General features: G+C 35.4%; 1 protein-coding gene across 3 annotated transcripts in view; it reads right to left on the bottom strand.

Annotated features, from left to right (window-relative positions):
• The window catches only part of Ih (hyperpolarization activated cyclic nucleotide gated potassium channel Ih), a 311,031-nt gene extending 300,352 nt beyond the window's left edge, over positions 1–10,679 (bottom strand). For all 3 annotated transcript variants that reach the window (XM_081745789.1, XM_081745794.1, XM_081745799.1), the window contains exon 1: positions 10,515–10,679. In XM_081745789.1, the coding sequence (XP_081601915.1) occupies positions 10,515–10,659 (145 nt within the window). In that variant the 5' untranslated portion in view covers positions 10,660–10,679. The remainder of the gene's footprint in view (positions 1–10,514) is intronic.
• Positions 10,680–16,066: the final 5,387 nt, after the last annotated feature.

The raw sequence follows: 16,066 nt of genomic DNA, 5'->3' as shown, positions 1-16,066 counted from the left end.
GACAAAACGTATAGACCAACCTGGGTGCACAAATGCTTCCTTTCGGAGTTATAGGCTGAAAAAAAACATGAAAAACTGAACTTTAAAGGTCCATAGCTCCAAAACTGTGGGACCTACCGTAGTCGGGTTAAGACTTCACTTAGAAATTAATACGTGCCCTATCCAAAAATTCATGTTCCGGAATCCTAAGGTACTCACGCAACAATATTTATAGAGAGAGTTTGGCTACGGAAATTTGATTGGAAGTACTCACCAACTACCTCTATATTTTTTTTGCGGAAGTACCGTAGGATTCTGAAACTTAGGAAATATACTAAATAGTTCCTAAGTGAAGTCTTGACCCAACTACGGTACTGCCGTGTCGTGACAAAACGCTGTAACTTTGTCGAAGAAGTTTTGCGAAAATGAGCCTTAAAGTTTTCATCCGAAAATGTGATCTGTATCGTGTAGAACCAGTGTAACTAGGCAATAATGGTTTAACTAATGGTGTATGGTGTAACTAGGCAATTTTCGCAAAACTTCTTCGCCAAAGTTACAGCGTTTTGTCACGACACGGCAGGGTAGGTCCCATAGTTTTGGAGCTATGGACCTTTAAATTTCAGTTTTTCATGTTTTTGGCAGGTTATAACTCCGAAAGGATGCATTTGTGCACCCAGGTAGGTCTATACTTTTTGTCTTATTTTGGTGTCAGAAATTATCTCCCAAACGTTGTCGGTGTTGTTTCGAAACACTCTGTATATAAGCAGGTTATATTTTTAAAAATAAAAAAGAAGTCAAGAATCTTCCGCAGTTTTCCGTAGAAAGAAAAAGCTGTTTAGTTTATTGGTTGTAATGGAGTTTAATACTCCTTTTCAACTCCGAGCTTATAGTATAGTACATGGATCTGCAGCTTAGCGTTGGATCAAAATCACAAGCTCTCTCACCTGGAAACTATCTCAGTTCTCTTGCACTGAAATCAGCAATGCTAACCATTTGACCCCAAAGATCAGAAAAAAAGCACACTTTAATTCTACTTTGCCATAAAGTTACGATTTTAGAAGAATCGACAGCAAAAATACACAACTGTACTTCATGTTCACTTGTATATAGCATTCACTTGTAACAAAACTGAATTCAATTTCAATATTTTAGACAAAAAATCAATTGTATTATCATTCGTAAAGAATAGTGTGAATACATTATCAGATAAAGAGAGCATTAAGAGGCTACGAACTAAAAAAAGAGATTGATTGAATCGAAAGGTAAAATAATCAAGATAATTTTGTTCACATCTTAAAGCTAAAATATGATAAAGGTTTATGTTTTGAAATGGAAACGACATGTGGTGGCAGATACATTTAGATGTTGTTTTGGGAAGGTTGAGATTCGTTAGTGCGCTTTGCAGGTGGCCCTTGTGATCATAGTTCGAAAGTAATAATGCTGACGTATTGGAAATAACCAAAGCAAAGAGTAAAATGTGAAATAAAGCAAATATATCATCAAAACATCAGCAATACATTCATATATATCAAATTCAATCCTATACTTGTCCAAGTAAAATGTAACCTGTTATTTCTGCAATGATATATAAATATAGAAATATTTGTTAAAAGAAATAGAAAAGAAGAAATAGAAAATACAGAATGAGAGTACAAATGGTTGACTAGAAGAAACTGCACACAAAAAAGGGGAAAGTTATAAAACTATCCAAACATGAAAGTGGAATTTGATGCAACTGATTCCGCTGATCATAAAAAAACTTGCCAGAAAGAAATAAAATAAAAATAATAAAAACGAATACATAAAACTCGTTTCCATTTCTTTTTTTCTCGAAGAAAAGTATATACATGACCGAGTGACTAAAGAAACAGCAATGTGCTGTGTGGCCTGAATGACCATCAACGTACCGAGTATTAGATTTATTGTTGTGCCTTGGGACCGTTTCAGCAGAGTACACGCGTTCAAGGGAAACAGCAAATGGAAAAATATTGCTTGATGTTAGTTGTCCTTTAGTCCGTCTTTTTGTTCATGAAAATATTTCTCTCGTAGTTCGTTTCGCCACCCCCTCGATCTCCCCGACAGAGCAACATTCAGGGGACTAGTCTCCATAGGGAAAGCTAACACAGCCTTCCTTCCTCCCAAAAGATGTCAAAATATAGGAGCAGAAATTTTTGTTAGCACTCTTGTTTAGCATGTCGGATAAAATAAAATTTCTATGACGTTTATTTAGTATGTTGTCATACATTACGTTTCTTACGCTTGTCACCACCATTGCATAAGATATGACTTTCTACATTTGTTTATTTTAAAATTAATCTTTTCTTTTCTTGAAAATATGTTTGTTGTAAATAAAAAAATTATACTGAAAATTTTTTAAACACATATTTAATTTCAAATATATACAAAACAATTATAGATTAGGGTAACCGTAGAACATAAACTACGTATAATTCGCAGATAATGACTTTTAGGAATGAAGGATTAGATGTTTAGAATCTTAGGGCTCTTTAGATATTTTGGCAATAATTCCTTGGCATAATAATGATAATTGGTTGCTTGCTTGGGTGAGTTTAGCAATCCTTTCCAGCACCAAGGCCTTATGAGACGTGAATCTACATTTTAAGATGGAATTCGATCTATCCTAATGTGTTCAAATTCGATGGCTCTCCCATCGGGACTCCATACACCAAAGAGGGATACGCTAGCCACTAGATTAATGGGGAAGGTTCTCAAATAATAATAATAATAATAATAATAATAATAATAATAATAATAATAATAATAATAATAATAATAATAATAATAATAATAATAATAATAGAATTGCATATATTGAAATTCGACTATTCTGTGAAATTCCACTGAAAAAATCTGGTAATACTGACATGTATATATATTTCCTTTAGATTTTCACCTGCTTTTTATACATATTAATGATTGACGAAAAACTTAACCCTGCTGCTCTGTTCCCATTTACTATACACATAATTGTTCGGGTCAATATGACCCATAATTAAATTGTATTGGAAAAGGACCAGGTTTTCAAACAGTGACTTGTTTATTTAATAGTCTGGTGCTAGGAAAATATTTTAATTGTCTTTAAATATTTTACATTGCATTACATGTACTGTACACTCATGTACAAAATGATTGTCGCATATCTATAACTGTTTTCATGTAAGAATATAATTTGGTAACGATTTTGCAGGGTACTCTTAATACTGATACTATGTGTATAATCAGGAAATATATATTTGTGGTAAATTTCATAGGAAAAGAATTATAAATACGAAAATTAGAATGAGTAAAACAAAATGTTGCTAAATGGAGAAGAAACTTTTATTTGCGTTTTATTGTTCTTATTTACTGCTCTTTTGACATGAAATTTGCCACATACATGTCTTTTCTAATTATACATATACTAACATTTTAAGAAATACCGGGCGAATTCGTTATCAAATTATATTCCTACAACAACATATTTATAGACATGCGACAATAATTTTGGACATGAGTGTACATATTTCCCCGATGGATGAATGGTTACACTCGTTGCCTTATAATCAAGGGGTATCGGCTTCGATTCCCGGTGGGGACACAAGTGGTTCGGATCCCACTTTGAATTGTAGGTCCCGTCCTTAGGATGTTTCATCATCCCATGGAAGGTAATAGCTAGGGATGCGCACGAGACGATTCGAGACAGGATTTTCCTGACAATATTCGAGTCGAGACACGGCTCTTCCAATAGAAAAAGATATATTTTTCGAGTCGAGACATAACTTTTCTAGCACATTTTCGAGTCGAGACAGCCATAAATCTTGTCTCGTGCGCATCCCTAGTAATAGCAAACCGTCGTGGGTTCACCTTGCACAGGGACCTTCGGGTCAAGACCTGCCTTCGAGTAGAAAATTTCATCATTATCATGATATGTATATACTCTTGATGAAACCAAAATGTAGGACATTTTAAATTAGACACAAATATTGGACATTTGCTAATGGTTTACTGTATTTTAACTTGGAACATTAGTTATTTTCACCTAAAACAAGATTGCTTATGGTAGTAAGAATTTTATTACTATGCAGCTGTTCATATTCGTATAGACCACATGTTTTACTGGTTTTAGTCTTCACAAGATTGGTAATTAGTAAAGAGAATATAACACATTAGAAGCGCATAACACTTGTTGGTAAATTTGGTGAGCAGTACTATTGACAAGCTTCTATGAAACAATTTGGTAAGCGTTAGACTCGATCACACCACTCTTTATTTACAGAGCGGGCAATAATAACCAGCATGGGATTTCATATGATTCTTGCAAATAAAGCAAACCAAATTTATCTTGTTGTCGTTAGGTGATGGACAGTATCTGCACCTTGCACGCTTGATAAGAATTGCTTCGGGTTTTATTACTATAGCGTCAGATTCACCATTTCTTTGTGCTCTGGTTACAATCCTTCGAGTCTGGTCACTTCTCAGATTGTCTAGATTGTATCTTAGGTAAAATGAGAGATTTTCCAAGTTGTTCCAAATACAATCTTCTTTTGATGAGATTTCCTACTTGTCAGCTTGGATTGTTTGAAGTCCACAAAATAAATCCATTGTAAGCTGATACATCGATCATATTATAGAACTATACCGTTGGCCATCTGTTGGTTTTGCGCTTACATGTGTATGTGTTCACAAGTTGATATAAAGTGTCTACAGCTCTTTTAGTTGAATTACAATCCAATATTATGTTAGGTTTCTTGTCAACACGGTTGCTGATTTCTTCTGTGTGAAGAATACTCACGAGCACATCGTTTGTAATTTTCTTAGGGATATAATGTGCAACGCTTGTATTGTTTGCAAAATAAAACAACGGTGAATGCAGTTCTATGTTTGACAAAATTTTCGGAAGTTTAGGTTTGTTTTTCCTTATTGTCCCAAGCATGGTTATTTTCTTTCCAAGAAGATGCTGTCCTAAAGTGAACGAGATGAAAAAATTATACAAGTTGCATTATGGCCAATTAGTTAGGAAACAAGATCACTCACAACAAGCATACCTTCGTTCATCTCAGGCTATGCACCAGATTATTTACATAGAACCCCTATATATATATATATATATATATATATATATATATATATATATATATATATATATATGTTGCTTGAGTACGTAAGATGTTTTGCTATCATATACAGTCCAGATTTTTATACTGTATTTTACCGGTTTCCTTGGTATATATTGCTTGAATGGGCAACGCCCTCTAAATTCTAATAATTGTTCATCAACAGTAACGTTTGCATCAGGATAATATAGCTTAGGAAGAACTTCCATCCACTTTTCCTACACATCACGAAAGTACATACACAAGTTTTGCGAGAAATATAAGACAGCAGTTGAAAATTCACATACACACCACAGAAAAAACTTCTTCGGATCATATTGACCCGAACAGTACATTAGTAATATATAGAAAAAATTCGAAAACCGTTAATAATAAAAGTTTGAGATTTTCAGAAAATATTATTTGGATTGAATAAAACAAAGTTACAAACTTGATTCACATTACAAAAATTATCATAAATTTTATGAGAAATCAAAATCCATTTCGGGTCAAGTAGACCCGAACAGAACAGCAGGGTTAAATGTCGACAAAAAGCAGAGAATTCGTTTTATTATTCAGTTCAAAATATCTTGCCGTCGCGAATTCTGTTAAGGAATTTGAAGCTTAAAATATACAAAACGATAATCATGCCTGTTATTCTGTATGGTTGCGAAACATGATCGCTTACTCTGAGGAATCGGACCCAAGAGGAACGGGAATGGGAAATGGCGGAAACTTCATAACGACGAACTCTATACCGTTTACCAAACATTCTTAGGGTCGTCAAGTGTAGAAGGCTCAGGTGGGCAAGTCACGCTGCTAGAATGGAAGAAATTAGGAACTCTTTCAAAGTCTTAACTGGAAGTCCAATCGGAAAACGACCATTAGGAAGACCTACGCGTAGACGGAAGGACAGATTTATTTAGCAGAAATAGGAATACACAGTAGAAACTGGATCTAGTTGGCTAAGGACAGAAGGCAGTGGGAAGCTTTTGTGAACGCAGTGTTAAACTTCCAGGTTCCATAGACCATAGAATTAGTTTAGTTAGTTAATAATAGTGGATCATAAACCATGTACAATTTGCAGATGATGTGTTTGAAGAATGAAACGTTGGATATTTAGGATCTTACTACCCTTTATATATTTTGGTAATAATTTCCAGATATAATAATCACAATTGGTTGTTTGGGTGGGTGGAGTTTAGCGTTCATTTTCAGTACTGAGATTTTATGTGACGTAGCTCTACACTAGATGAAACGGATAGATGGAATTCAAACTATCACAATGCGTTCAAATTTGGAGGCTCTCCCCCCAGTAATCGAACCTGAGACTCCATGCACCAAAAACGTGTACGCTATCCATTAAACTATAATAATAATAATAATAATAATAATAATAATAATAATAATAATAATAATAATAATAATAATAATAATAATAATAATAATAATAATTTTACATGAATTACATACATAGGAGTTCATATATTTTGTGTAATTCCAGTGAAAAATTCTAGTGGTACTGACAATATATCTATATTTCATATAGATTTTCACCCACGGTTTTTATTCATATTAATGGTTGACTCTAGTTAAAAGGAGAAAATACTTCTCTTATTAAAACAGAAAAGTTCACACATAATGTACTACTCGCATCCTTTAAATGTTAGTTTGTTGCGATTGGATCACTGTGATTGATAAATCTTAAAAAAAAAAAAAAAAGAAAAGAAACAGAGACTTGTAAATGAGGCCTAATACGTATTGTTCTTCGGTCACATATTTAGTCAATTTGCACGAGAAACACGATACTACAACAATCAATCATAAAATAGGATCATGATTAAATCATGTTGTCAGGAACTTCCGAAATGTGCGCTCAGAGAGAAAATCATGATACATTTGAACCATTCCTATCACCTGTGAACGCTTATGAATGGCATCATTGTCGCGAAACATTCTTCTGTAATTCCGAAAATAAATATATAAAGATAAAAAAAATAAAAATAAAAGAGACAGAAAGTCATTTCAAACACATAAATTGAAGCACACACAACACACTAATACTGGAGTTTTTTTTTTTTTAAGGATTTAGGATTTAGATTACTGGGCTGTCGACATTTATGGCAATTTAGCCCGTCACATTTGAGGGATGACATCCCTCAGCGAGCACGCTATCCGGGGAAAGGGAGGGAAGAAACGATTGGGGAAGGAAGGAAGCGGCCTGGGATGTATAATTTAGGTACCAACCCGACATTTACCTGGTGGGAATGAGGAAAACAAAGGAAAACCTCATTCAGATTAGCTGCCCTGAAAAAGCGTTTTACACTTTTTCGACCGAGTGTCCCCACCGGAAACCGAACCCGTGACCGCTCGCACCGAAGGCGAGAGAGTTAGTGACTACGCTACGAGGGACCACACACAAATATTGAAGTGGTAGTTCAAGCGGAGATATAATTACGTATATAAAATGATATTTCTTTTTGACTTAATTAAAATAGGGCTATTTTCTTAAGTTTTAATTGAAATCAAAGTAAATTGGGATAAAGAAATTAAATTTAGTGGCAAACACAACTGTTGAAAGTTGAAAATATACCAAAAAAAGGAAAATATAGCTCTCCCAAATGTCTCCAAAATGTGACAGACGCACAATGGTCTGAATAACGAAAAAGGCGGACAAAAATAATTTCACTCAATTAAACAAAGAAATTACAATATGCAGCATACTCAATAGTGTTTAAAACCTGAGGGTGAGCTTACAACGATAATCAGCACACTATCTCAAGGTATACATTGACCAGTGCAGCACACTATTGGAGTGTATTGTCATCCGTAAAACCGAAGTCAAGACACACTATACCCCTGGAAAACCATATACAAGTGGATAATCCTAGCATGATCCAACCACATCATTACATAAACTGCTCATAATCGTGCTGTCAAACGTTGGAGAGCTGTAGAGTATTATCTTCACACTAGAATATAGCAAGATTTTTTTTTTTCAAAACCGAACTGACTCGTCTGTGAATAATACAAAATTTTCGTGCCCAGTCTGAAGCAGCCGTTCCATGGTGATATAGAGATCTACAAGTACCACTAGGCATTGTCATCTAGCAGACTTGTCCTCTTGAGCAGATACTTTCACAATCAGATTTACTACATCCAGAAAGTGTTCTGAGTCCTTATCAAAATATGAGTTGATGTATTGTAAAATTCTGCGGAAAGCAGGCTGGTAGAAACAAATGGTGGTACACGGGATTTGGGCTATCTCCCACAACCGTTTATTATAAAACTTTACTATAATAGACCAAGAATGTCAATTAATTTGGTGATAGGTGATTAGAATTGTCCCAGGGCCCAATTGATGGCAAAGTACAGGTTCTGGAAAATCTCAAGGTCTAGTCGCAGCCAAGAGGTCGTGTCTAGTTCCAGACGCAGCCAAAAGAGTGGTAGGAATTATGAGGGCCCATAGGCAGCCAAGAAAAAATAATTAGGTTACTCTCAGGGCCTATGCACAGCCAAGAGATTGTGGTAGGTATCTCAGGGTCAAGACAAAGGCAAAAGAAGTAACGTAGTTCTCAGGTGCCAGGTGCAGCCAGGAGAAGGACAAAAGTAATCAATCTGCCTAAACTGGCAAACTCGAAGGTGCTGCGGCGTTTCTTATATCGAATGTTCGTTAATGCTAGTGGGCAGTGATGCTGTTGTCCTCTTCGGGTTACATGTTGAATGATGGCATTCGTCGTCTGTTGTATATTGTTGTTGTGATTGAGCACGTGGATCATCGTCATATCTAGAGGATATTACAATATTCTAGCGATACCCGTACTAGCACAAGATCAGCTACCGGCGTTAGGTATATCGAGTTGTTCACAAAGGTACATAGTAATATTGCTCTTACCAGTTATTTTTTTTATAGTTTTTCTATGAACTGTATTATTCCTTTCTTTTTAATATTTTTGAGCACGGGCGTGCTGGAAATTCATCACACTTGTGGTGTCAGACAGTGTACAATATTTTTGCTTTAAAATGTACTAAATCCATCTTATTTACATAGTATTTTTGGTTTAAAAATTTGACTGAAAATGAAAGAGGAGGAGATGTGTGTATAAAGTTGGGTGTGGTCGCAGAAACCGAGGTGAAGTGATCAATAAAAATATTTTAACACACTTTTAAAATCTTAAAAGCCTACAACTTTAAAGATTGACTATAAAGTTAGTGGAAGGGCAGGAACTTGTCCCAAAGTGGTAAATGATCTTTTAAATATGAATATAATATGCAACCATCGATTAGTACTATAGAGGATGTGATTGGAAGTAATGAGTTGTCATTTACGTAAAATTCTACCTTGAAATTTATCTGGTAAATTAAAAGAGGAGATCTCAGTTATTACTTCAATAGTAAAATTTTAATATGTTTAGTACCCAATACTGTGTCATTAAGGTTCTAATAACTCACTGTCTTTTGATTGTAGATGGATTACCTTGCAAAGACTTCACAAATGACAAAAATATAATAGTTTTTAGCAGGGGTAAAAGTGGATCTGAAAAGGTTGGAGGACGGTAGGTAGCGGCATGACATCACGCTGTTCCCCCTGCCTATCTTTGCCCATTGTAATTTTTTAGAAATTGGGTGGACGCCGTACATATTTTTTTTCAGGTGGGGGCACGGCGTGCTCCCGTGTTCCCGTACCTCTCACTTTTACCCCTCGTTTTTAGAACTTTCTATTGTACCGCAATCACGAACATTTGATTGAAATAATATTTAATATCCTTCCTACATAAAAAAGTATGAAACCAGTAGTACACATCATAATTGATAAAAATGAAGTAAATGTGATGCCGGAAACAATTCAATTGGAAAATTTTTAATCTTCTGTTCGTATCATTACTTGGATCCGCTCATACACTGGTGCATGAGTATTTGGACATTTTCAGTGACTTGCCATTTTTCAACATTTTCATGACGAAAATGCAGTTGACACTTTCACCTTACAAGATGGCAACAGTCTCTTCACAGCCCTTAAAGCATTTGCAAATGACTTGAAGATATTCAGACATTCTGTCGTGTCTGATTAGGTTTATCAAGTTCTCAGTTTTAAATCCAATTGAAAATTTATATAACTATTGGAAGCAGCAAATGAAGCTCAGAGACAAGTATCCGCAAACTTTCCTGAAATTAAGGGGTCTACGTATACTGTGTACGAGTGGATTTATGTCTATGTGACCTACCTTCAACATTTCGTGCAGACTTCCAAACATACAGATAATCTAGATGGTCATTCATACCAAAGGCGATATTACTTAATATTAAATAAGTTTTACGAGGAGTGACTAATTTTTTTGGCCAGTTTGTTTACTTATAAAGACGATTACACTTGATAGAAGTATTTATTATCGTATTCCCATAAACTCACAATGAAAGATACAGATAGAAAGTAGTACTTACCCGTCCTGAAGTTGACGACAATGTCAATGAGGAAGATGGTGTCTGAGAGGCAGTTGAAGGCAATCCATCGAGTGCTGAGATCGTCGTTGAAGAAGGAGATGGCTACAGGCAGAATTATAAGGTTGGCCACCAGCAGAAGCAGCATGCACAGGTCCCAATAGAACCTACAACAAACACAAATATATATATATAAGATACATTGGTTCGTTGGATTAGAGTTTAACATTTATTTGAACATAAAGGCTAAGAAATTAGCACTTACAGCCTAACAGGAATCCGAACCTCATGAGCTCCTCTTTACGATGTAAGAGTCTTTGGTAGGTATTGCTTTATATTAAAAAGATACAAGATATTAGATTGAAAGAAAAATTATTGATTTAGGTATATAGTATGGCCATTCTGTGCTTCTGAGAAACAGGCACTGTACTGAGAGAATATTGTATGACATAATTACGGAACATTCCGATACTCTGATGGATTTACTACATAACTTTTAATTTACATATATTGCCGTTTTATTCGAAGCATTTTACTTTGTCTACTGTATTCTTCCGAGCAATCTGATGGGGAACATGCACGAGTATCAAAGTTTTGTTTTATGTGCTCAGCGAAGAAAGAAATTTTGTGAAGTTTTGAGATTATCTTTAGGGAAAAGTTTGGACAGTGTTACGCGCGATAACTATAATATGAAATGCTGTTTGTACTACCAAGTTAGCGTTGATATGTTACAACTGTGACGTATATTCACAACCTTCTAGGGATAACGTTGCGATCTGAAAATTGAAATGTCAAGAAATAACTAACTGAATTTTATAATCGCACGTGAAGGTATGTAATGGACATATATGTTCCTTGGACTGAATATGTGAAAGTTACGTCAGTTTTGAAAGTTATACGAATAAAACATACTCTTATTAATCAACGTTTGTTAGTGATTGATTTCGATGATTCATATTCATAATGGTATCTTGAAAAAGTATGAAATTTTCAAACAAAAATACCAACAATTTAGCAATAACAAATTCATTGATTTAACATAGAATTTGTATCTATTTGTATTATAGTGAAATTTTGTAATAAAATATGGTAGTGGGAGAAAACGATGCCGGACTGTATTTATCCTCTACCTATATCTGCCAAGGAAGAACTTTACAATATGAATTAATTTTATATTTTGTATTCTTAGATGAAGAAAACGTTTGTAGTGGGATGGATCAAACTCAATTTCGTACGTAATTGCAATGAAATTACTTTAGCTTTCAAGCTATTTGCTGTAAAGTCTGCGATAAATACGTATAAGTAATTTTCAGTACTAAAGAGTTCGACACCTTTTTGAGGCTTATATTTCAAGAAGAAAATAATACAATTTTCTAGTCAAATAATAAATTTATTCTTTGATTCAATGAATTTCGCATTAAGTCCATTAGAAATATATATATATATATATTGCTAATAATAGTGATGAAGAATAGGACGTATGTAAAGATTTCATTTGTAATATGGGCAAATTTTCTTTGAATGGGTACAAGAGGGGCATTTGCCTATAATAGAACAATTATTTATTGTAACAAGAATCTTGATTCTAGACCAGATCATATGAGTTTGTTAGCTAATAACGTGTCTGTGGATTCTTCCGTTTATGCTAGATTTAAGTTGTTTTTTTTAATGAGAGTTTTCGCTACAGTTTGCCTCCAGCGCTCTTAAGACTCAATTATTTGTTTATTACAATTCACAATATTAAAGAAACTTTGAAAGACACTTTTTCAGTGTTACTATTCAAAATACAGCGAATGATTTTATTTTCAAAAATCGTATTAATGACAGATGTGTCATACAATTTCTAGGAAATCTCCGAACACTGTTTATGCATGTTTAGAAAGAATTTCATCTCCAAAATTAATTCTAATTCTGGCAAAGGTAAATTTTCTTTCTTCAAAGCGCCTTTTATTGGCGGTTCTTATTTATAACAAATGTCTTGGAACCGAAATGTACTTCAAATAAGATACAGGACTCTCTTCTAATTTTGACGCTCTAATTGATTCCACTAATGCTAATTACATGATAATACAGGGGCCGCGGTGGCTCAGTGGTAGAGCGTTCGCCTCTGGTGCTTGGGTCTCGGGTTCGATCCCAGCCCCCGCCAAGTGAACTTTGTGGTGGACAAACACCGCATGCGTGAGTTTCCTCGGGGTTCTCCTGTTTCCTTCCACTCTCTTTACTCCACCATTTCATTCATTACTCATCATCACCGTCTCCTTTAGCCTAACCGGCATAACGTGGGACGTAAAACTCAAAGATTTCATTTCATTTTTATATGCTAATACATGATTATACTGTATGGCATTCAAGGAAACGTTAACAGGAAATATTCAAAAAAAGTATTAAAGAGATGAAGAAGAAAACAAAAGGAGAGAGAGAGAGAGAGAGAGAGAGAGAGAGAGAGAGAAAGAAGATTTAGTTTAAAACGGAAAGCATTGTAAATAAATCAAGAATTTACCTCGTATTTCGTTCTTTCACTTTTTCCATCTAAATTAGAAGTAAAAGTGAAAAATATTGGTTAGTTCTCTCTGCCTCTAATTGTGTCTACTTAGTGGCAGCCCCAAAGGAGGTTTAAACTACTTCACATCATTACCTGCGAGCGTGTGCGAATGTAGCCAACAAAAGGGTTGTGAGGTATTGCCTGAGCCCGGTCGATGGATCGATGTGGTTTTTGGTGTGACAGGAATGAGGTAAGTAGTGGTCAAGATTCTCTTCTTACTCTTTTTATAATACTCGCATCAACAGAAGGAAACACACTAGTTCATTTGCTAATTCATTGGATTTCACGTTTCATTTGCCTCTGACCAAGAGTTCACTCTCCTCCCCAATGGAACAAATGGAGAATATAATCTAATCAGTCCATTGGGTTAACGTGCATGACTAAACGAGTTTTCCGCCAATTTATATTCCAGAAGGCGGAGTGCGCTGTATTCCACACCCATATTTTCACATGTACTACAACAGAGTAAATTCTATTTTAAAATTACTATACATTAAAGTTTCACAACTCATTTCTTTAAATGCAGTTACAAACTACGTAGATTACCTTAAATAAGCTAATATTTTGCAAGAAAAAATACTTCAATTTTTAGCGTTTTTGTCGTAACGAAAACGACGCTTTTATATTCGTTGTGCCTCTATTTTTAACCTAATACATTCAAATATGGTAAGAAAAGTTTTGGTTTCAGAAACAGTTAGCTCATAGCCTAGATAGTTGTAGTGAGTGTTACCTAGAATCAAGATTATATCTCAAAACCCTTACATTTTATTGAAAAAAAAATACAAATAGCTGAAAGTAGTCGAAATTTTATGTAGAGGTCTAAAAAATAATTTTTGAGCAGTGGAGCTACGTGAGACCACAACAAATTTCTGAAATATTAACTCTTAAAGTCCTAAAAGAAAAGATACTGAAAATTCTATTTCATGAAAATAGACGGACATACATAGTAATTTATTTTCTGGGAGAGGAGGAAATTCGATGAGGATAAATTATACTAAATACTGTAAAATTACGAATATTATACGTAATTATTTTGATTGTTACGAGGGTCATTTCATAAATAATGCATATTAATTTTTTTGACTTACACGTTTACTGTTTGGAGATCTCTTTCAAGGCCTTCAATTTAGTCACTCTGCTTAGCAATCACGGAATCACAACGCCCGAGTAGCTTCTGTATTCCATCAAGGTCACCATCTTTATGAAACTGTCGAATGGTTCCGGAAACGGCTGCTGAAAGCTCTTACAGATATTGAAAACGATGTCCATGCATACGTTGTTTCAACTTTGAAACAGGTCGTAGTCTGATGGACTCATATCCGGACTATAGGGTGTATGAGATAACATTTACCAACCGTACTTGCAAAGCTTTTGACGTACAGCATCATTGGTGTGCGGGCCAGCGTTTTCATGCAGAATCAGTAGACCCCTCCTGAGCAACTGCGGTCGGGTTTTGTGCATTTTCTGCGCAATTTCAACAGGAATTCACAATAAGACGCTGCTGTGACACTTCTTCCACATGGAACTATGGAACTCTGTTCGTTATGATAGTCTTGGTGATCGTAAGCAGAAATAATCATTTGATTAGCCTTTGATTGAGATCAGCGACACGTTTTTGGTCTTGGAGAAGATGGAGCTCTCAACTCGTTGGATTGCGATATCACCTCTGGTTCAAAATCTCTGATCCACGTTTTATCAATAGCAATAATGCGACGCAGAAAGTCTTCACCTTCAACGTTGAATCTTAGTTTCAGCACCGTTGCATTCTCCAAATGTGCCTGCTTCTGTTCAGCAGTCAAGAAGTGGGGGACCCATCAGGCAAAGACTTTTCTCCTGATAAATCACTTGTCAGAATTCGTATACTGACGCAGATGGAATCCCTGTGATGTCAGAAAGTTCCTCACATGTCACACGGTGATCTTGTTCAAGTGAAACTGCCACAAGTTGTACACTTCTTTCATCTGTTCATGATTTTGCCCTTTTTGGTCTTGCATCATCCTCTATGCTACACAACCACTACGGAAACGAGTAGCCCAACGACAAATTATACTGTCCACTGTTATCTCACCACAAACTTCACGTAAGGCACTGTAAATTTCTGTGGGGTTTTGGTACGTAAAGTTTCCATCTTTATGTATGACCTCTGATCTTCAATAGACACGTAACCCGAGACGTCTTCTGTCTCCATTTCCAACACTTGCCACAGTCGCATTGTGTTCACTAGAGAGCACACAAACACTCGTCGTGCTGCCTCAAGAACTCAGCCTCAATTGACGTAATCTTTACCTTGATTTCATAATCCATTCCGCGGTATTGCCATAGTGTGCACTATTTATGAAGTGACCCTGGTATTTTATTCTACTGTACAAGAATATGATTATAGTTAAATTAATTAAGACATTAAATCGCTTATCCAATCTACACTCACTTTCAATATTTATACAATTCTACTAGAACCACCTGTAACTGAAGCCAATAAATTAGCTAAATGCATTATTACTTGAAAGGCGTTTACTCCGAAGTAGTAGTAGTAGTAGTAGTAGTAGTAGTAGTATTAAACTTCGGAAATTTTTGATATTGCTTATTACATTTTCGTCAAATGCTTGCCTGCAGGCTCATCTCTACTACAAAGTGGTATATTCTACCGATCAGCCTTTTGTACCAGAATTGTCAAGCGCCTCCATGGAGTTTGTCAGTTTCGTAATGCAAGAAAAAAGAGTAAGAAATCAAATAGAGTAAAAGCAAGACAGAAAACATGCGCTCTAACTAATTTTCTCGATATTTCTGTCATTTGCATAACTTTTCCCATAGTATCTTAGAATTGAAAAATCCGTAGTCCTGATGTTAGCATGAACACTTTCAACCCATCGTTCAACAGGTTGTATTCCGGACAGCATACCTTGAATGCGGATCACATGAGTCTAGTAGGTTCTAAACGAGTAGCAGCTCCATCCGTACCAAATACAGAAGTGCAAGCTATGGGGCAAGAAGATGTTGCACGGCGCAATGAATT

This window comes from Thermobia domestica, chromosome 2 (assembly GCF_964235325.1).
Source record: "Thermobia domestica chromosome 2, izTheDome1.hap1.1, whole genome shotgun sequence".
Classification (NCBI taxonomy): domain Eukaryota; kingdom Metazoa; phylum Arthropoda; class Insecta; order Zygentoma; family Lepismatidae; genus Thermobia; species Thermobia domestica.
This window is presented reverse-complemented; position numbering and strand designations above follow the sequence as displayed.